The following is a 21,786-nucleotide window of genomic DNA, read 5'->3' as shown; positions in this document are numbered from 1 at the left end:
AGGACCCTTTCAAGCAGGATCCAGTTGCCATGCCAGTTCTGGGGCCCATGGCTCTTGAACACATGACTTTTGGGCATATGAGATGATCTGTCCTTGGTGTAGAGGCTTTTCTGCAGTCTAAGAAGTCATCCAGGGTGTCAGCATACGCTAAGGCGTGGAAGGCCTTCCAATATTGGTGTGTCCAAGTCCAGGTAGATCAGTATTCAGCTCCGATCTTGCTGATTCTTGCCTTTCTTCCAGTTGGAAAGATACTGCCTTACCATGGCTGCTCTGAGAGTCCTGGTAGCTGGGCTTTCTTACTTAGAGCCTGGGACAGTTGGTCCTCGGTGGTTGCTCATCCTGATGTCACTCCATTCTTGCAGGGGGTCCGTCGTGTAGGATGGCTGGTTGTCCATCCTATCCCTGCATCGGACCTTAGCCTGGTGCTTTCTAGCTTTATCTAGGCTCCCTTTGGCCTTCTTTCAGATGCTTCTCTGTTGGTTTCGACGCTCTAGGCCAGACATGGGCAACTCCGGTCCTCGAGGGCCGGAATCCAATCGGGTTTTCAGGATTTCCCCAATGAATATGCATGAGATCTATTTGCATGAACTGCTTTCAATGCATATTCATTGGGGAAATCCTGAAAATCCAATTGGATTCCGGACCTTGAGGACCGGAGTTGCCCATGTCTGCTCTAGGCTGTTTCGGCTTTTCATGTTTATTGGGCAGTATGTTTGCCTGACTTTCTGCCGACAGGTTCCTCGACTCAGACCGCCTGTTGAAGAAACTGGTAGTATGCAGGTTTCTCCTGCGTGGAGGTCACTAATGAGTTTCACCTCTCTGACCATCTGTTTGTGCTGACTCATTTGATTAAGTGGGGTGCTCCCGCTTCTAAAGCCACAATTTCCAGATGGATCTGTAGGGCCACTTCATCAGCCTACATTCTTTCTGGGAAACAGCCCCCTGTTTCTGTCAAGGTGCTTTCTACCAGGAGTGTGGTGGCTTTGTGGTCCGAAGCTACTTCTGTCCTTCCTGAGGAGATTTGTATATATGTTCCTTTTGTTGGGGAGTTGTGCTGCGCTCCTTTGGAGCCTGTGTTGGTGGTTAATGGTACTGTTTCATTCCTTTCAGCAGAACATTTTGTTTAACCTGTTATTAGAGGTGCCTCTGCTTCACGTATGTGGGTGCCTCTTGGTGCTTGGGTACTGACTGTAGAGGGCGCTAAACCGATCAGTGAAATACTACAGAGGCAGAGTGAAAAATCCATAGTGGATTCCTTATGCCAGAGCTTGCGAGTATGAGGAAATAACCCTATTGTTTAAAATGTCTCACCTATCTATTGGAAAAGAGCTTACCACAGTAAGTACATAATCTCTCTTTATAGCTATTCTGCAGACTGTTTTAGATTCTTTAATTTATAATTTTTCAATTTGTATATTTTGTCTTTTCACTACCTATTCAATTATTTTAAGGCTGCATTTTGATTAAAATTTGTAATCATGATTTAAATTGTGTAATTAAAGGTATGTTTTAGAGAATGACATGGGGTCAAATTTGTCCCCACCCAGCAGGAACTCAGTTTCTCCATCCCTGCCCCATTTCTGTAAGCTCTGCCTTAACTGCACAAGCCTCAAAACACATTATTTTAAAGTGCTTGAGGCTTGTGCAGATGAGGATGGAGCTTAGGCATTGGTGGAATGAGGCATGACATCACAATCTGAGCTTTAGAACAGTGTTCTTCAACCACCGGTCCACAGACCAGTGCCGGTCCACAGAAATTGCCTGCCGGTCTAAAGGGTCAGCACGTGCATCAGGCCCAAAACAGTGTCCTTCAACCGCCGGTCCATGGTGCGATCGATGCGGGGTTATCTTCGAGCCAGCTCCCTCTTCCTAACTGATTCAGTGCACAAAGCCACGGGCAGTGGCTCCTACGGGCATCCTGTGCCTGAACCGGAAGCCTTCTCTCTGACGTTGCAACGTCAGAGGGAAGGCTTCCAGATGAGGCAAGGGACGTGCAAGATGCAATTAGTACTATTATGTGGGCGGGGTCTGGGGTGGACATTGGGTAGAGATGGGGGGGTCTGGCCCACGACTTAGCCCCATGTTCCTCAACCGCCGGTCCACGGACCGATGCCGGTCCACAGAATAATTTTTTTATTTCTGTCGGTCCATAGGTGTAAAAATGTTGAAAAACATTGCTCTAGAATGCTGCTACTTATGATTTTAAAGTGTATGAGGCTTGTACAGATGAGAATGGAGCTTAGGCATTGGTGGAATGAGGCATTATGACATCACAACCTGAGCTCTAGAATGTTGCTCCTTAGGATTTTAACATGTTTGAGCCTTTTTGCAGAGGAGGACGGAGCTTGTAGGAATGAGGCGGGGATGGGATGGGAAAATGATTTCCCGCGGGGAAAAATTTTTCCTCGTGTCATTCTCTGGGATGTTTTTGCCCACTGCAGTTCCTTGTGATTTGGGCAATTTGGGGGTTGGGGGAAGGGGGTTGGGTTACTTGACCGAATCACAAGGGGTTGCGGGGGTGGGTGGGAATAACATACCTTTTTTAATTGTGATTTAAAGTTTTAATTAAAATGCAGCCCTACCGTGTTTCCCCCAAAATAAGACAGTGTCTTATATTCATTTTGGGCCAAAAAAATGCACTAGGTCTTATTTTCGGGTAGGGCTTTTATCTTTATCTTCATCTCTCTCCTTCACTCCAGTTCTTCCTCTTTCCTTTCCCCCACATGTGGAACATCTTTCTTCCACTCTCACCCATGCCCTTGTGCCTTCCTTATGTAGCATCTTTCTATCCCTCTATCTCTCCCATCCCCCTGTGCAGAAGAACCCTTTTGCCCAGCTTCCATCCTTCCCTCTCTCCTATCCCTCATGCAGCAGAACCCTTTCTCAGCTTCCATCCTTCCCTCCCTCCCATCCCTTGTGCAGCAGAACCCTTGAGCAGCCAAACCCCCACTGACCCTCCATCCTTCCCTCCCATCCGAACCTTGCCGACCGCTAGCCATAAATACCTTCCTGCAGAGCAGCGTCAGGCCAGCAGCACTCTAAACAGGCTGTTTCATGACCTTCTCATTGGGGAATTCTCTCTGCTGCATCACTGATGATGTCATCAGTAACGCAGCACATGGAAGGCCCCGATGAGAAGGCTGTGAAGCAGCCTTTTTAGAGTGCTGCTGGCCTGACGCTGCCCTGCAGGAAGGTATTTTTGGCTAGCGATCAGTGGGAGTTGGTGTTTTGGTGGTGGGGGGAAGTGCTGCTGCTGGTGAATCCAGGGACTAGGGCTTATTTTCGGGGGTACGCTTATATTAAGACCTCCTACCCCGAAAATCATGCTAGGGCTTATTTTCTGGATAGGTCTTATTTTTGGGTAAACACGATAGTATGTTCTCAAAGAAATGGGAGGGGCTGGGAGTTAGCCAAGAAAGGAAGGAATAGGGCACATACTTTAGGAATGTTCTCAAATATTTAGCCTATATTTCAGGGGACCATGTCACATCAAGGTTTAAGAATGAAGTGGAACGAATGGGTTTCGATATGAACAATGCTTGGAGAATTTCCAACATTAATGAGAAGTACAGGTAAGTGACATGGCATTTTGCCATTTCCAGTCATTTATTTATTTAAAAGATTTCTTAACCGCCTATAATTAGACGGTTTTACAAAAAAAAAACTTCCAATCATATAAAATAAAAAACATACAGCACATATTTAATAATAATAATTTTATTTCTTGTATACCGCTATACCGTGAGGTTCAAAGCGGTTTACAGTAGATACAGAAGAGATGCAATTAAATAAGATTAATTAAAATGAAGAAAAAGTACTTAGAGTTCCCTGACTGTCCCAAAGGCTCACAATCTTGCTAAAGTACTTGAGAAAAATAAATTAATTAGGCTAGAAACATAGAATAGAAGAAGGCAGGAAAACAGTACATAGGAAAATTAATTTAGAATACATTATATGGGAGGGTTTTTTTTTTGATACGATATATGGGAAGGATTTAACATAATAAACATAATAAATTTTGTATCATTAAAAAATTAAATCGAGTAACATTACAAAGATTCTAAACTGAATTCCTTACATTGATTGAGTAAATGGATTAGTAAAAGATTTTAGAAATTGAAATTGGTTACATTAATTAAGAAAATTGAACCAGGTAGTAGACTAAACTTGGGAATATATAGAGGAGATAGGAGGAGAGTTTAGGTAGATTGAATATGCTTAGTGAATAAATGGGTTTTGATTTCTTTTCGGAAGGCTTTGATATTAGATGTTGTGATCAGCAATTTAGAGATTTGAGGATCAATTTTAGCTGCATGTGTCACTAGGAGGCTATCATAAAATTTCTTACGCAGGGTGCCTTTGAATGATGGGTAGGAGAGTAGGGTCTGTGACCTCCTTGTTCTGGTTGGAAGTAGACGATTTAGGCGATTGTAAAGATAGGAAGGTGCCGTACCGTAAATTACTTTGAAGAGTATACAGTATAACTTGAAATGAATTCTGCCTCGGATTGGTAGCCAGTGTGAATCTAGATAAGCGTTAGTTATATGGTCAAATCTTCCAAGAGAATAAATCAATCTAAGAGCAGTATTCTGAACAGTCTGGAGTCGTTTGATAGAGAATATTACAATAGTCTACTAGTCCTAGTACAAGAGATTGAACCATAATCCTGTATTGGTCTTTATCAAAGAATTTTCTAATTTTTCTTAAATTGCGCATTGTGAAGAATGCTTTTTGGGTAGTTTTTTTTAACTGAGTCTGCATTGTGCAGCATCTGTCTATTAATACACCCAAAATTTTAAGGGAGACCTGTATTGGATACTTAATTGTTTTGAATTCCAATTCAGTTATGGATAGATTTTTGTCTGTTTCAAGCATAAGGAATTTGGTTTTATCTGCATTTAACTTCAATTTATAGTTGGTCATCCATTTTTCTACTTCCTCCAGAATTATTTCCAGATGACCTAATGAGTTATTTATAGAAATAACAGGTCCTTCATATCGGCCATATTTTACAGCACTCGACAGTGTATCAATATAAAAACATTCATAATCCAGGAAAAAAAATTATTGATGCTTCTACAAATGTAGTTTTCAGAAGCTTCTTAAACCTCTGAATCTACAAGAGCTCTTAGTGGTCCAGTCAACTTATTCTACAGTGTTAAGTCTATGAAAGAGATAGAGGAGGACCTAGTACTGTTATAGTGCGCTGCTGAGAAACCTGTCGGCGACAATCGTGCTGCCCCCTCAGAGCGCAATGCTCTGAGTGGCCTATAAAGTACCATAGCCTGTGACAAATAATATGGGATCCCTTGAGAACCAACGCTATTGGCTTAAAAACGATACCTGATCATACAGGCAACCTATGGCGCTTTTTCAATCGCAGCGTTATATGGTCAAACTTTCTCAGACCACAAATCAACTGTGCAGCAGCATTTTGAATCATCTGCAGAGCTTTGCATTGTATGGTCATAATCCTAAGATAAAGGGCATTTCATTAGTCTAATTTCGAAATGACTACTTCCTACACCACAGTGCGAAAATCGAATATCAACATCATCGGCTTTAATCTTCTCAACATCCACAACTGAAAAAAGCAAGTTTTACTACAAAAAGTATCTGATCCTTCATACTAAGGGTACTGTCCAACTAGGCCCCTAATATTTTCAGTTTTCTCTGTATCACAAATGTCTGAGGTCTGTGCCAAAGCAGCATGGTAATTCTGTAAAATCATTCTTCCCACGTTGAAAACCTTTTGCAGTTGGGTTTGCAAAATTTTAACTTTTATGTACAGAATTGTGACATAAGCACAAATGACCTCTGAGGGAGAAAGAGTTGTAGAGACTTAAGTTGCTGATTTGGATGATAAGTTGAATAGGTCATAGTCATTTTCTAGGATTCTCTGTTAAGATTAAAATTCTAAAAGGTCCTTTTACTAAGTTGTGGTTAACATTAGCAGGCATTTACTGCAGCTTAAAATGGCTTACTGCAGGATATGCTCAAGCATCCTGCAGGAAGTTCCAAATCTACGCACGCCTATTAGGTGCTAATTTTTTGTTGTTGATGGGGGGGCAAAGAGTGAGCGTTCTGCACTAATCAATTAGCATGTTTATTTTACATTTGTGGGCTTATATCTTGCCAAATCCTCTAGAGCAGAGTTTGGGCTGGGTTACAGTAGTTAACAGATCATTTCTGGTTCTGCCAGTTCTGGCAACTGGCAGTCTATTGCTCATAGTAGTATAGTGCATAGTGTAACCATGAGTGAGAGACCCATTATGGTATTAATCTCTTTATGGATGAAAATTTTATTTTTTTGCTGTAGTGTTTTGATGTTTGTTCTCTTCCTTTTTTTATTTTTATTTTTTCTCATTAGACTATGTGCTAGTTATCCCCAAGAGCTAATTGTTCCTGCCTGGATCACAGATAAGGAGCTGGAGAGTGTGGCTAGTTTCAGATCCTGGAAACGCATCCCAGCAGTGGTGTACAGGTTAGCTATTTTAGTGTTGTGGAAATGGAGATGGTTTTTGTCTAATGTTGCGCATATAAGTGGGATTTTTGCAGAGGTGTCTTATATGAAACAGTATTTCTGTTGCATATACACAGGAGTTCATACATTAGATGATCAATCCATGCTTATGAACCACTCGCTGAAGGGTGTGCTTCCTCTTCAGTTTTTCCTTCTGCAAGTGAACCAAGAAATGTTCTGATCTGTTGTGTTTGTTTTTTATTATTTTCAGGTTTTTTTACTCCGCTTTCTGAAGGCTTTGATGTTGGGAGGACCCCATATTTGTGGCTACTCTGCTTGGGAGAGAATGTATTTGAATGTAAGGGTTTCTGGGGCAGAGATAAGGTCCCCCACCTCTATAACCCCTTTCCCCGAGTAACTTTTAGGGGAGTTCCCACGGGCCATTTTTGGTGTGATTTTTCTGGCAACGGCCATCTTGCATTTTAAATGATCTTTATTTCTAAAGCCTCCATCTTCCTTAAAACACCTCAGTTTTGACTGGGATGGACTCCTCATGATGTTCTGCCCCTATATCATGCCAGTTTTTTGCTGAATGGTTGGCCAAAGAGTATCCATGTGCTGCAGCACTTGTGAGGGAGGGGCAGGATCCTTGGGCTTAGCCTTCTTTGAGTCCTCTAGGGCTGGGGAACTGCAGAGGGCCTGTATGGTAGAGAGAAAATCCTTTCTGGAATCCTCAAATAGTGAAGGTGTGAAACGCAAATGTGTGGACACAGCAGAGCCTAAGAGAAGCCAGTTTGAGGTCCTGCAGTGGTCATTGAGGTCTCCCTTTCAAGGATTTACTCCAGAATTTGTGAATCTTCTATGGAAAACTAGTTGAAAGGCTTAGGATGCAATGCGCTGCTTGTGTGCATCCCAGTATCAGACTGGGGAGAGATACCTCCTCAGGAGGTCTCCCTGCCATGGAGGAAGCTGGCTCACAGCCTGTGTGACTAAGTGGAGCAGGACTGGTGATCAGATTCCATGCCTTTATTGTCCAGGGCTCAGCTTCTTTCCTGGAGGATTCCATTTTCCTCTCAGGGACCGGAAGTCAAGAGGCGATTGCTGCTCTCAACCAGGGAGACTCCATCAGTGTGACTACGGTTCAGATGTGCTCAGGGAGAGGGAGTTGAAGTTTGGAGCCTCAGTAGCTTTCCTCTTCATAACTCATAGTCATGAGCATCACAAATACTCAGACCACTTTTTTCCCTCGTCTTCATACATAACCTTGCTGGTCGTGAAGCAATGGGAGACTCCAGAAGTCTTCTTTAAGTTGGCAAAAATTGTCCAAACGTTTTCTATGGCTCTGGAATTTCAGCAGCTGTTTAGTCAGCTGAAGGTGTATTCCACTGTGGCTCAAGTAACTAAGCATAACCTCCAAGAAATCACAACACCAGATTGGCTGCTGCGCTCCTGCAGGAAGGCGGGAGACTGTCGGCATTCTGGAGGGGAGTGGGAGCAAATTCCCTTAGACCACTGGGTTCTAGATCTTATTCAAGAAGGTCACAATATATTCCCCTCCTTCAGATCTATTTATCGACTCTCCAGCTGGATAGCCGGGAAAAGAAGACAGGGTGCGAGCAACGTTGCAAAGGCTATTGAACATTCAAGCCATAGAACTAGTTCCCAAAGAAACATGCTTTGATAGATACTCCATATTCTTCATTGTGCCCAAGAAAGGCACTGGAGACCACCCCTGGCCCTAAGTCTGTAAATGTGGTGCTTCCATATAGAGAAGGTTCAGTCCATCATAGCAGCAGTGGCTGTGAGGGGATTCCTAGCCTCCCTAGATCTGACTGAGGCATATCTTCATATTCCCATTTTCCCGGACTACAGAAAATACTTGAGATTTTCTGTCCTTCAACGGCATTTTCAGTTTGCAGCCCTACCCTTTGGTCTGGCTATGACCCCATGCACCTTCACCAAGGTAATTGTGGTGGTTGCAGCTCACCTCTGCAGGATGAGAATACAAGTGCACACATACCTTGATGATTGACTGCTCAGAGCACCATCAAAGCCAGTGGACGTGTAGGCAGTGCAGCTAGTTAGGCCTCTCCTACAGGATCTGGGCTGGATTGTCAATTTCAAGAAGAATTATCTAGAGCTGACCCATGCTTGAAGTATTTGGTGGGTATGCTTTGGCACCATTAAAGGCCACGTCTTTCTTCCCGAGCCACACAAACAAGCTCAGGAAGCAGATTTCAGATCTTAGTGATGCTGAATCCCACAGCCTGGAATTACCTTCAGGTGTTGGATTCAATGGTGGCCACCCTGTGCATAGTTCCCTGGGCAAGAGAGCATATGCGCAATTGCCAGGATACTTTGCTCTCCAGGTGGTCCGCACAGAAGCATTCCCTAGACAGGGAACGGCTTATGTTGATGGCTCCAAGGGGATACCTTCTCAAAGGGCATACTCCTTCAAATCTCCTCATAGGTTACCCTAATGACTAACGCCAGCCTGTTTGGCTGGGGAGCTCATTGCAGCAGTCACCTGGTACAGGGCCAGTGGTCTCTTCTGCAGAAAGAGTGGTCTATAAATTGCTTGAAACTCTGAACCACTCGCCTAGTGCTGAGTGCATTGGAACATAACCTGGAAGGAAAGGCAGTCAGAATGTTTTCCAATAATGCCACCGCTGTAGCTTATGTGAATAGACGAGGGCACCAGATTGCTCAATTACATTTGGAGGCTCATATGTTTTTCCAGTGGGTGGAAACCCATCTTCAGGCACTCGCAGGAGTTCTGGTGCACCAAAGATCAGGTTGAGCTTTCATAGTGCCTGTGCCTGTGATCTGGCATTTCTTCAGGATTAGAAAAAAGTTGTAGCAATGGTGTGTCTCAAGGTGCAAGTGACTGAGCTGTCATGCTTCTGAGCTCAAGGGGTAAAACAGTCACTGGCATCTCACCCTGAGTGACCCAGCTCGTGAATGGAGCGCTTAGGTTGCGGCCTCCTGTACGCTGGCCTTTTCCATCCTGGAATATTAATATTGTACTGAAGGGTCTGTCCTGGCCTCCGTATAAGCCTCTCCAAGAGGCATCTCTCCTGAACCTCACAGACTGTATTCCTGATAGCAATAGTCTCCAGGAGACTGATCTTGGAGCTGCAGATTCTTTCTTGCAGAGAGAGCCCTTCCTAAGAATCTCAGAGGCTGGGATTTCTCTGTAAACCTAAGAATAGCCGTACTGGGTCAGGCCAACAGTCCATCAAACCCAGTAGCCCGTTTTCACAGTGGCCAATCCAGGTCACTAGTTCCTGGCCAAAACCTAAAGAGTAGCAACATTCCATGCTACCAATACAGCCTGAATTTCGGATAGTTCTTACTCAGTGTATGATTGGAACCTTCGTTGTATTTTCAGCAATATTTTGCTGGCGTGTGGAATTAATACAAGTGTTCTGTAGTTGTTACAGTCCTTAGTATCACCTTTCTTTTTTCTTATAGTACCTTCTTTCCTACTGAAGGTTGTGTTTGCCTTTCATGTCAACTAAGAGGTTTGTTCACCTGCTTTTTATCCTACAGTATTGACCAAGCAAGATATGATATTGTAGAAGCTGGATGTGTGAAGAAATTTACTCCACTACTTGGAAAGGACAAATGAGTTTTGCCTTTCTGATCATCTTTTTATTCTAACCAGTCAGTCCAGACAAGGCAGACATGCTTCCAAAGCTTCTATCACCAGATGGGTTCATATGGCATTTTTGTCAGCATTAACTGGCTGTGGCAAATAGCCGCTTATTTTTGTCAAAATTTATTCGACCAGAAGTATGGTATCTTGCACTTTTGGTTCTTCAGTCTTGCGGGCAGGCTCATCTGTCTCCCCACCCCCCTTCCTCTTAACATCTGGTACTGCTTTGGTCCATCACCTAATGTATGGACTCCTGTTTATATATAACAGAATGAAAGATTAGGTTCTTACCTGGATAATCTTCTGTCAATATACACAGGAGTGTGTACAGCCCACCCTATGTATTGTACATTTCGCCTGCTTTCTGCCTTGGGCAACTCAATTGTCCAGAATAGGAGTTCTTCTGTCTGTTGGATGAACATGTATGATTAACTTACTAATAAAGTACTGAGTTATTGAGCTTTGGAGTAAGTTGTGTGTTGGTGCTAGTTGCATATAGCAGGTTATTTAATCAATACTCCTATGTTGCAAGTTCATACTAATAATTGTTGTTTTTCATAAGTTTCAAAGCAGAACAAAAATGTGTTATTTCCAGGGAAATTCCCTGTGTCCCTCTTTCTCTTTTCTCCTGCTACAGTGGAGCTTGATTGTTTTGGTACAAGCTGAAGAGGGAGCTATACTTCCATAGCAAAGCAGCAGATGAATCCAGACTAGTGGGTATAGCTCACATCGACCAGCAGGTGGAGATAGAGAACTGATTAACAGTTGGCCTTAAAGCCTGGTGTTCCTTCTGTTGATTCAGTTTTGCTCTATCTCCCAGCAGGGACTGAGCTAGCCCTCTAGCTCTTGGATTCTGGATGCTGCCGGAGATATTGGTGTTCAGTGGACTTCCTCTGTTGAGACTATGTCTCTTCAGTAGGATAGGGGTGCCTGGCTGAGTGGTGCCGGCTTTAGGAGTTACACCTGGGCCCCCCCAGGTCCCTACTCCACCCTCCCCTCCGGGTGATTGAGGGGTTGTTGGTCCTGCAGGAGTCGTCTTTCTTCATTCCAGTAAAAAAAAAAAAAAAAAAAGAATCGGCTTCCTGTTCGTGCTGAGCTTGGCAATTTGTGCTTTTGCTTGCAGTACACTTACCAGCTGTGTCCTGGCGTCTAGGATCGCGGGAGCAGAGGGGTGAGTGTTTTCCCTGCCTCGGGGCTTGGGTGTCGCGTTCCCGACTGTAGGGGCGGTTGGGGGCGGAGTCGGGAGTCGGCGGCGTTTGCCGCGTGTGAAAAAAAAAAAGAAAAAAAAGAAACAGCAGCCGCGCTGAAAACGCGGCATGGCAACGGAGGCCGGTCAGAGGTGTTCGCGCTGTGGAGCGCGCAGGACACCGTCGGGCCTTTGCTCGGCCGAGTGTGAGCTGGCCCTGGCTGAAGGGGCTTTGTTGCAGGCTTGTGAGCTGGCGATTTCCCGGGTAACAGAGGCACGGGACATGTCCCCGGCACGCAAGGGTGAGTCAGAGCGGCGAGGCTCTTCCTTAGCAGGGGGGAGTTCAGCGGCGGTGGGGGAGGCGGGAGCAATGGCGGAAGTCGCGGCCCCGCTCCCCGGCCCGGAGCAGGGCGGTTCAGCGGCCCTTCAGTGGGGTTCTTTTTTGCCGGAATTTGTGATGCTGCTGCACAGGGCATTTTTGTTACAGGGTGCGCAGCCCGCCCCGCCGGTGCCAGTGGTCGAGGTGTCCCTTCCGGTGCCCTCAACGTCGGCGGTGGTGCCTGGGGAGACAGGCAAACCTGCTGAGGGCACGGTGGGGTCGCCAGCGAGGGCGCTGGGTGCAAAGAAGCGCAGGCTCACGACCGTGGAGGCAGAGGATATTCTGACTAGATCCCCTTTTTCTCTTCCAGAATCGTTGGAGGAGGGGGAGGTCCTGGATTGGGATGCAGGGGATCCCCCGGGTCAAGAAGTGGATGACCCGTCCGCTCTACGGTTATTTCATAGGGAAGAATTGTCTTCCTTAATTTCAAAGGCTTTACAGGGGCTGAATATTTCTCAGGCTGATACTGTAGTATCAGGTAATCCCCTGATGGCGGGCACACGGAGACCACCTAAGTCTTTTCCGGTGCATGAAGCCATGCAGGAGCTGATCTCGGCGCAATGGGATACGCCGGAAGCCAGTTTAAGGGTGGCAAAAGCCATGCGGCTCTTGTATCCGGTGGACCCGGCTGAACTGGATAAGTTTAGATTGCCCAGGGTGGATGCTTTGGTGGCCGCGGTAACCAAACGGACTACCTTACCGGTGGAGGGGGGAGTGACGTTGAAGGATGCGCAGGATAGGAAGATTGAATCTTCCTTAAAAATGTCCTTTGAGGTCGCGGCACTGACCTTGCAGGCCGCCATATGCAGTTCTTATGCGGCACGAGCATGTCTGCAGTGGTCGCAAGTGGTGTCAGATAATTTAACGGAGTCTGGTGGTTCTGTCCATGCGGAGCTGGCAGATTTGGAGTCCGGCTTGGCTTATTTGGCAGACTCCTTATATGATATTGTTAGGGCGTCTGCGAAGCAGATGTCTCTTTCAGTGGTATCTCGCAGATCCCTATGGCTACGGCATTGGGCGGCCGATGCTGCTTCTAAGCTTCGGCTGGTACGGCTCCCTTTTAAAGGGGGTTTCTTGTTTGGAGAAGATTTAGATAAACTGGTGAAGGATTTTGGGGATACCAAAACTCAGCGTTTACCGGAGGATAGGGCTAGGCCCCCAGTGAGGCCCTCATCATCAAGACCGCACTTCAGGGATGTTCGGAGATCCAGGTCTGGTAAGCCTTTCTTCAGATCGGCTGTTGGTTCGTCCTCTGCTTCGAAACCAAGGTTTCAGCAGAGGGGTTCCTTTCGTACGACGAGACCCTCGTCGGGGCAGTCCATGCGTACCCCAGCCACTCGCACTCCACAATGACGGGGGCGTGGCTCCCTCCGCCTTTCCCTTAGGGGGCCGGCTTTCGGAGTTCCGGGCGGAGTGGGCCACGATCACGTCAGATCAGTGGGTGTTGGACATTGTTCAAGAAGGGTACAAGTTAGAGTTCGCCTCTCCCGTCGTAGATTCTTTCTTGGTGTCCCCGTGCAATGGGGCGGCCAAGGGAGACGCGGTCCGGATGACTCTTCAGGGGCTGCTCGAGCTAGGGGCAGTGGTACCGGTGCCCCCGGAAGAAGTAGGCACCGGTATATATTCCCTTTACTTCATTGTGCCAAAGAAGGGGGGGTCCTTCAGGCCGGTGCTGGATCTCAAAAGAGTCAACAGATTTCTCAGTGTTCGCCATTTCCGTATGGAGACGGTGCGCTCGGTTATTGCGGCTGTACGACCGGGAGAGTTCCTCACGTCCCTCGATCTCAAGGAGGCATACCTCCATATTCCGATCTGGCCTCCGCATCAGCGGTATCTGCGGTTTGCGATTCTCGGCCAGCATTATCAGTTTCGGGCAATGCCCTTTGGCTTGGCAACGGCCCCCCGCACCTTTTCCAAGGTCATGGTGGTGGTAGCCGCCTTCCTCCGCAAGGAGGGGATTCGGGTACACCCTTACCTAGACGACTGGTTAATCCGCGCCTCGTCCAGCCAGGAGAGTGTGGCGGTTACTCAGCGAGTGATTTCGCTCCTACAGTCGTTGGGGTGGATTGTCAACTTTCCCAAGAGTTTTCTGTCCCCGTCGCAGTCGTTGGTGCATCTGGGGGTGCGGTTCGACACGGCTCTGGGGAAGGTGTTTCTACCCCGAGACCGGGGGGAGAAATTGCAGGCTCAAATTCGCCTACTTCTCGGGACGGCCAGACCGCGAGTTTGGGATTATGTACAAGTGCTGGGTTCCATGGTGGCGACTCTGGAGGTGGTCCCCTGGGCGCGGAGCCACATGAGGCCCTTACAACAGTCTCTGCTCTCTCGCTGGTCCCCAGCTTCTCTGAACTACAATGTGCGTCTCCCATGGAGTCGTCGAGCAGCTCGCAGCATGCAGTGGTGGCTCCACGAGTTGCATCTGTGGAAGGGCATGCCGTTGGCCACGCCAGACTGGGTAGTGGTCACCACGGATGCCAGTCTGCGGGGTTGGGGGGCCCAGTGCCTGCAGGCGTCAGTGCAGGGGATGTGGTCCTTCCAGGAGGCCCAGTGGCCCATCAATTTGTTGGAATTAAAGGCGGTCAGGCTGGCGCTGTTGGCTTTTCAGTCACTGATTCAGGACAAGCCGACCAGAGTCTTTTCGGACAGTGTCACGGCGGTCGCCTATGTCAATCGGCAGGGGGGCACCCGGAGTCCGCAGTTAGCAGAAGAGGCGAGAAATTTGTTTCAATGGGCGGAGAGGCATGTGCCGCTTCTCTCGGCGGCATACATTGCAGGTCACGAAAACGTGCAAGCGGACTTTCTCAGCAGAAATCTTCTGGACCCAGGAGAGTGGGAGTTGTCTCCTCGAGCGTTCAGCCGGCTAGTCAGTTGGTGGGGCTTGCCGGAGATGGATCTCATGGCCTCGTCCCGCAATGCGAAGTTGCCTCGGTTCTTCAGCAGACGCAAGGAAGAGGGTTCGGAGGGGGTGGACGCGTTAGCTCTCCCATGGCCTCCGAATTCCCTTCTGTATGTGTTCCCGCCGTGGCCCATGATAGGGCGAGTGTTACAGCGCATCTCTCGCTTTCGCGGCAGAGTCATCCTGGTGGCTCCGGATTGGCCGCGTCGGCCGTGGTACGCAGATCTGATTCAGCTGTCGGTAGGCGAGCGGGTGACGTTCCAGGTAACGCCGGACTTACTGACGCAGGGTCCGATATGGATAGAAGATCCGGCCCGCTTTGGTCTTACGGCCTGGCTATTGAGCGGTCAAGGCTAAAAAAGAAGGGCTATTCAGAGAGGGTGATCGCCACTCTGCTTAAGGCCAAGAAGCTTTCGACGTCAGCCTCCTATGCGAGAGTCTGGAGGATTTTTGAGGCATGGTGCGGTCGCCAGGGAGTGGCGCCCTTCAAGGCTTCTCTGCCGGCTATTCTTGCTTTCCTGCAGGAGGGCGTCGAAAAAGGGTTAGCCTATAACTCTTTAAAGGTTCAGGTGGCGGCCATTGCCTGTTACAGGGGCCCGGTGGATCGATCGGCTCTCGCGTCGCAGCCGGACGTGGTCCGTTTCCTCAAGGGGGTGAACCATCTCCGCCCGCCGGTCAAGCGTATTTGTCCAACGTGGAATCTTAAGCTCGTCCTTGGGAAGTTGCAGGGGGCATCTTTTGAGCCCCTGTCAGCGGCCACGTTAAAAGATGTCACACTGAAAACAGTTTTTTTGGTGGCAATGGCTTCAGCGAGGCGAGTATCGGAGCTGCAGGCGCTTTCTTGCAGAGAACCCTTTTTGCGTTTTTCGGAGACTGGGGTGTCGGTGCGTACGGTGCCGTCCTTCCTGCCGAAGGTTATTTCTGCCTTTCATGTGAACCAGGGTTTGTTCCTTCCATCCTTTCGGAGGGAGGATTGGGGGACACGATTTTTGTCTTTACGGCTGCTAGATGTACGCCGTGTGCTTCTCCATTATTTGGAAGTGACGAATGACTTTCGTCGGTCGGACCATCTCTTTGTCGCTTTCGCGGGGAAAAACAAAGGGATGGCGGCGTCTAAGGCGTCCATTGCGCGTTGGGTCAAGGACACTATTGCTTCAGCGTATGTGCTGTCAGGGAAGAAAGTACCGGAGCACCTTCATGCTCATTCCACTCGGGCTTTGGCAACCTCTTGGGCGGAGTCCGGGGGGATGTCTTTAGAGGAGATTTGCCGAGCGGCCACTTGGTCGTCGACAAATACTTTTTCACGGCATTATCGTTTAGATGTGGCGGCCCGTTCAGAGGCGAGTTTTGGCGCGGCAGTGCTGGCAGAGGCGGCATTGGCGTCCCACCCAGTTTGAGTTTGCTTTGCTACATCCCACTAGTCTGGATTCATCTGCTGCTTTGCTATGGAAGGTAAAATTATGGTCTTACCTGTTAATTTTCTTTCCTTTAGAAGCAGCAGATGAATCCAGAGCCCCTCCCCAAAAGGCACTGGTTGTGTGTACGGTGTTTAGTTGATTGGGTTAGTTGGGGCTATGGTTGGTAAGTGTATGATTTCATTGCTGAAAAAAAAAAAAAAAATTTTTTGGGTACAAAAGAGAAACATAGGATAATATCAAGAAGAGAAAGACACATTTTCTACTGGAATGGAGTTTTGTTGCGGCTCATTCTCCTTTCGGGATGCTTGGGCAGAGTGCATAACTGAATCAACAGAAGGAACACCAGGCTTTAAGGCCAACTGTTAATCAGTTCTCTATCTCCACCTGCTGGTCGATGTGAGCTATACCCACTAGTCTGGATTCATCTGCTGCTTCTAAAGGAAAGAAAATTAACAGGTAAGACCATAATTTTACCTTCACTGGTGAAGGAGGAGCAGCTGAAAGATGTGATTGACCTCCTTCTGCAAGTTGTTTGCGAGCATGGCCTGATCACCTAATGTAAGGACTCTTGTGTATATTTAACAGAAACAAGATTATCCAGGTAAGAACCTAATCTTTCAGTATAATGTTCAGTTGTGCTATAGATGTATGAGAATCTACCATTTGTTTTGGGGAGGTTACAATAGATCTTTGATAAAATCACAAGTTTCACTGTGGTACATTATGTGTACTGAGAACTCTACATCTGTTGACTTATGTTTACTACCTGTTTTCTGGGTAGGCACCAGAATAATGGAGCAGTGATTGCTCGGTGTGGGCAACCGGAGGTCAGCTGGTGGGGTTGGAGAAATGCAGATGATGAACACCTTGTTCAGTCTGTGGCTAAAGCCTGTGCCACTGATTCAAAGTCAAGCACTAACAAGCTCGCCAATGGAAACTGCCCCAGGGATTTCTCAAATGGAGGGGACCTCTCTGATGTTGAATTTGGTAAGTTTGGCCTTTTGTGTGTGTGGTGAGAAGGCATGCATTGCTTACTAGTCCCTTTAATTTCCTAAGCTTATCATTGGTTGATCAGTGTGGTTGAACAGTTTGAGGTTTTGTGTGGGACAAAACTAGTGGACGAATCATCCTTATTTTACTGTATGATCAAATATATTTTGACCCTCTTTAACTCCGCCACTAGGAAAGGTTTAATTAGGCTGGAAATAAATCCTTAATAACAGTATAATATGTAGAAAAGGTTAGAAGATGCCAGCAATATCTTTTTCTAGGATTAACTTATTACAAGGCCATAGCTGAGAGAGTAAATGAATTATTTCTCCTCAATATAGATTAAAACAATATAAGGGAGCTTACCCATGCCAGAAATTCTATTAATGTTTATCTATTCATCAATCACTATTCTCATAATAGCTTCTAGGCGGATAACAGTTGAAAAAATAGTGTCCGAACAAAATGATTCATTTAACAGTCATTAAAAATAAAGTTTTTAACAATTTTCTAAAGATATGATAAGAAGAAACTTTTCTTAGTGCAGCTGGAAGATCATTCCAAAACTTGGTTCCTATAAATTCAAAAAATTTGTTCATCAAAGATTTCAAACGACCATATGAACTTATAGAATAGCCAAACCTCAATGACTGTTTATACCAGAAAGTAGCTCTGTTTATTGTGAAAGTTATATACTTCATTAAACCTTCTGGTCCCATTTCCTGACCCCCAAGTACATAACGGACCTTATCCCAGGACAAGCAGGCAGGTATTCTCACTAGTGGGTGATGTCATCAGACAGAGCCCCGGTACGGACGTCTCACAAGCACGTGTTGCTTGTAGAAACTTAAAAGTTTCTAGATGCCCGCACCGCGCATGCGCCGGTGCCTTCCCGCCCGGAGGTCCGGGCGTGTCTCCTCAGTTCTTTTCTTTCCGCGGAGCTGAGAAGTTCAACTTCATCATGCGCTAGCTGAATTCAGTTAAATTTGCCTTCCTTGTCCGCGTTTTCGCTTTCTTTTAATTACAGTTAACAGTACTTTTCTTTTTCAGTAAAAAAAAAAAAAAAGAAGAAGATTATTTCCTCCGGCGGGTCGAACAGGCCGGCCACGTGGCTCAGGCCCACTGGCTTCGACCTCGCGGCGGAGATTTTCCGGCCTATGTCCCGGCCAATCACCGGGTTTAAAAAGTGCAGCAAGTGCCAACGCGCGATTTCACTCACGGACCCTCACCGGCGCTGTTTGCAGTGTTTGGGCCCTGACCACATTCCGAAATCGTGCAGGCCTTGCTCTACCCTTACGGCACGCTCATTCAAGCGGCGTTGCCTATTGTGGGAATCGATGTTCAAGATGGACGCAGCTAAGGATCCCTCAGCCTCCACTTCATCTGATACCTCCCCGGTTCGGGCGAAACCGGTATCGACCCCTCCTGCATCGAGTGTGGTGAAACCGGCATCGTTCATCCCGACACCATCCACGAGCTCGACGTCGGTGCCTGCCCCGGTCTCCTCGGTTCAGGTACCTCTTCCTTCCACAGTGCCACCAGTGGTCATCAAAATGCCGAAAGCTACTAAGCAGAAGCACTTGGCCTCGAAGGAGCGCGATGACCGTGCAGGAGGACCCCCTTTCGGTGCGGATCCCTCCTTATCGGCTTCGCTACGGTCCGTGCTGGAAGCTCAATTCGTTGAGCTCATGCAGACCATCGGACCCGGGCTCATCGCTGCCATACAGGGTGACCTCCCGGTACCGGTCCAAAGGGGCGGTCCGCCCCCTCCCCCTCCTCCACGCCGTTCGACCTCGAAAACCGACAAGGACGAACGGGGGAGGGCGGCGATGCCCATGCGGCAAGCCTCGCTTACCGATATGCCGCCATTAGAACCCATTACGCCTCCGCGCCAACATGGGACCAGACCTCCGATCGATACTCAAAGCCCTGGGCATAGTCAGGAAGAGTTCTTCCGTACTCCTTACCAGACTTGGGTAGCATCGCAAGAATCCGCATCACAACCCCAGTTGCGATCCACCGCTTCCAGCCCTATCCACCACTTGGGGGCCTCGGGAGACCATGCGATGCACAGACGATCCCGATCCCCGTCCCGCCACCGAGACGGGCACCGATCAAGACACTCATCCTGGCACTCTTCACGCCATTCGGAGGTGTCACCGCAGAAAAAACTGCAACGTAGGGGATACTCCTCATCAGAGGTGTCCCCTCCGGAGGGCCCGGAGTACGAGGAGACACCGGTGCCCGATTCTCCTTGCCACTCCCCGATGTCCATGGACCCGGAGGCCTCCTCCTCCTCCAGCCCGTCCCACAGACCGACGCTGGCGGATCAATTGTCCTTCTCATCATTCCTCCGACAAATGGCGGATGATCTGGATGTGACCCTTGACACAGGCTCCCGATACTCCAAAGAGTATCTGGACACCATGCATTTACCTAACCCTCCAACGGAGTCGCTTCGGCTCCCCCTGCATAAATTGCTGGATCAGACCTTCATGCAGTGTTTCGAAACACCGTACTCCATACCGGCGATTCCCAGCAAACTCGATGCTCGATACCGCATCGTGCACCATAAAGGGTTTGAGTGCCCTCAACTCTCCCACCAATCCCTACTGGTCGAGTCCTCTCTTAAACGCTCTCATCCCTCCCAGGTCTACGCCTCTGTACCGCCGGGCCGAGAGGGAAGAACGATGGACAAATTTGGTAGAAAATTCTATCAAAACTCCATGATGGCGTCACGGGTGCTGAACTACAATTTCTTTTTCTCTTCCTATCTGGAGTTCTTCTTGCCGGTGCTCCGCAAGTTCACTCCGTTCATAGACAACCAAGCTCGATTCGAGTTCGAGGAAGTGGTAGCCTCCCTCTCCCAATTACGCCTCCAGCTGATGCAATCCTCCTTCGATGCATTCGAACTCTCGGCACGTGCTGCCGCAAGCGCGGTAGCCATGCGTCGCCTGGCATGGCTCCGTACAATCGATATGGATCCCAACCTCCAGGACAGACTCGCCAACGTACCATGTGCTGGAGCTGACCTGTTCGATGAGTCTATCGAAACTGTTACCAAGAAGCTGTCGGATCATGAAAAATCTTTTCAATCCATCCTGCGGCCCAAACCCAAACCTCAACAGTCTCGACCTTCCAGGCCACCCCTGATTTACCAGCGGCGTTACATGCCCAGACAAACGCCTGCTGCGAGACAACCTGCGAAGAGACAACCTCCCCAGAAGTCTCAGCAAAAACCTCAGCCACCGGCTGCACCTAAGGCCCCCCAGCCCTTTTGACTCCCCTCCCGGGAGCATAACCGACACCGTTCTGCACTCAGCCTCTCCCATAGGGGGCCGCCTCCATCTTTTTTACCATCGATGGGAGGCCATAACCACGGACCTATGGGTCCTTACCATCATAAAAGAAGGATACTCCCTTCAATTCCATCGGGTCCCCCCGGACCATCCTCCAAGAGAGTATCCTTCAAGCTCGACGCAGACCGCCCTTCTTCTTCAGGAAGTCCAAACCTTACTTCAGCTTCGGGCTGTCGAGCCGGTCCCGTCAGACCAATTGAACCGAGGGTTTTACTCCCGGTACTTCCTCGTCCCGAAGAAAACGGGCGACCTGCGACCCATTTTAGACCTTCGGGCCCTCAACAAGTTTCTGGTCAAAGAGAAGTTTCGCATGTTGACTTTGGCTTCTCTATACCCCCTCCTCGAGCAGAACGACTGGTTATGCTCCCTGGATCTCAAGGAGGCCTACACTCACATCCCCATTCACCCGGCCTCCCGAAAGTTCCTCAGATTTCGGGTGGGAAATCTGCACCTACAATATCGAGTGCTACCATTCGGCCTATCTTCGTCCCCCAGAGTCTTCACAAAGTGCCTGGTGGTAGTGGCCGCGGCACTCCGGGACAGGGGTCTACAGGTGTTCCCATACCTCGACGACTGGCTCATCAAGGCCCCGTCAGCCCCAGAGGTCACTTCGGCGGCCTTGGCTACAACCTACTTCCTCCAGAATTTGGGCTTCGAGATCAACTTTTCCAAGTCTCATCTACAACCCACCCAGTCCCTCCCCTTCATCGGAGCGGTCCTGGACACCACCCGACTCCGAGCATTCCTGCCTCTGCAACGCATGGAGTCTCTTCTTCATCTCTGCCAGTCGGTGTCTACTCGCCAAACCCTACCGGCGAGACAACTGATGGTGCTCCTGGGCCATATGGCCTCCACAGTACATGTGACACCCTTTGCCAGACTCCATCTCAGGATCCCCCAGTGGACCCTGGCATCACAGTGGAATCAGACGTCCGATCCACTATCCAAACACATCTTAGTCACACCTGCTCTTCGGCAGTCTCTACTTTGGTGGATGACCTCTTCGAATCTATCCAGAGGTTTGCTGATGCACTCTCCCCCCCATCAGAAAGTTCTCGCAACCGATTCGTCGAATTATGCATGGGGGGCCCACCTGGATGGTCTCCGCACCCAAGGATTCTGGACCAGTGCGGAAAGACTACACCAAATCAATCTACTGGAACTCAGAGCCATCTTCAATGCGCTCCAAGCTTTCCAACACCTACTTCACGACATGGTAATCCTCATTCGCACAGACAATCAGGCCGCCATGTATTATATCAACAAACAAGGAGGCACGGGCTCGGCCCTCCTTTGCCAGGAAGCTCTACGAGTCCGGGACTGGGCGGTGCGCCACAACGCCCTCCTCAGAGCAGTCTACATTCAGGGGGAGAACAACGTCTTAGCAGACAAACTGAGTCGTCTACTACAACCGCACGAATGGACTCTCCACTCCAG

General features: G+C 48.4%; 1 protein-coding gene across 18 annotated transcripts in view; it reads left to right on the top strand.

Annotated features, from left to right (window-relative positions):
* MTMR3 (myotubularin related protein 3) overlaps positions 1-21,786 on the top strand; it is a 248,542-nt gene that overhangs the window by 162,137 nt on the left and 64,619 nt on the right. For 13 of the 18 annotated variants that reach the window (XM_033956412.1, XM_033956413.1, XM_033956430.1 and 10 more), the window contains 3 exons: positions 3,464-3,572; positions 6,371-6,484; positions 16,782-16,987. In XM_033956412.1, the coding sequence (XP_033812303.1) occupies positions 3,464-3,572; positions 6,371-6,484; positions 16,782-16,987 (429 nt within the window). The remainder of the gene's footprint in view (positions 1-3,463; positions 3,573-6,370; positions 6,485-16,781; positions 16,988-21,786) is intronic. The other 5 variants (XM_033956417.1, XM_033956414.1, XM_033956425.1 and 2 more) reach the window with 1 other exon arrangement.

This window comes from Geotrypetes seraphini, chromosome 8 (assembly GCF_902459505.1).
Source record: "Geotrypetes seraphini chromosome 8, aGeoSer1.1, whole genome shotgun sequence".
Taxonomy (NCBI): Eukaryota; Metazoa; Chordata; class Amphibia; order Gymnophiona; family Dermophiidae; genus Geotrypetes; species Geotrypetes seraphini.
The sequence above is the reverse complement of the archived record's forward strand: the minus strand, read 5'-3'. Positions and strand labels throughout refer to the sequence as shown.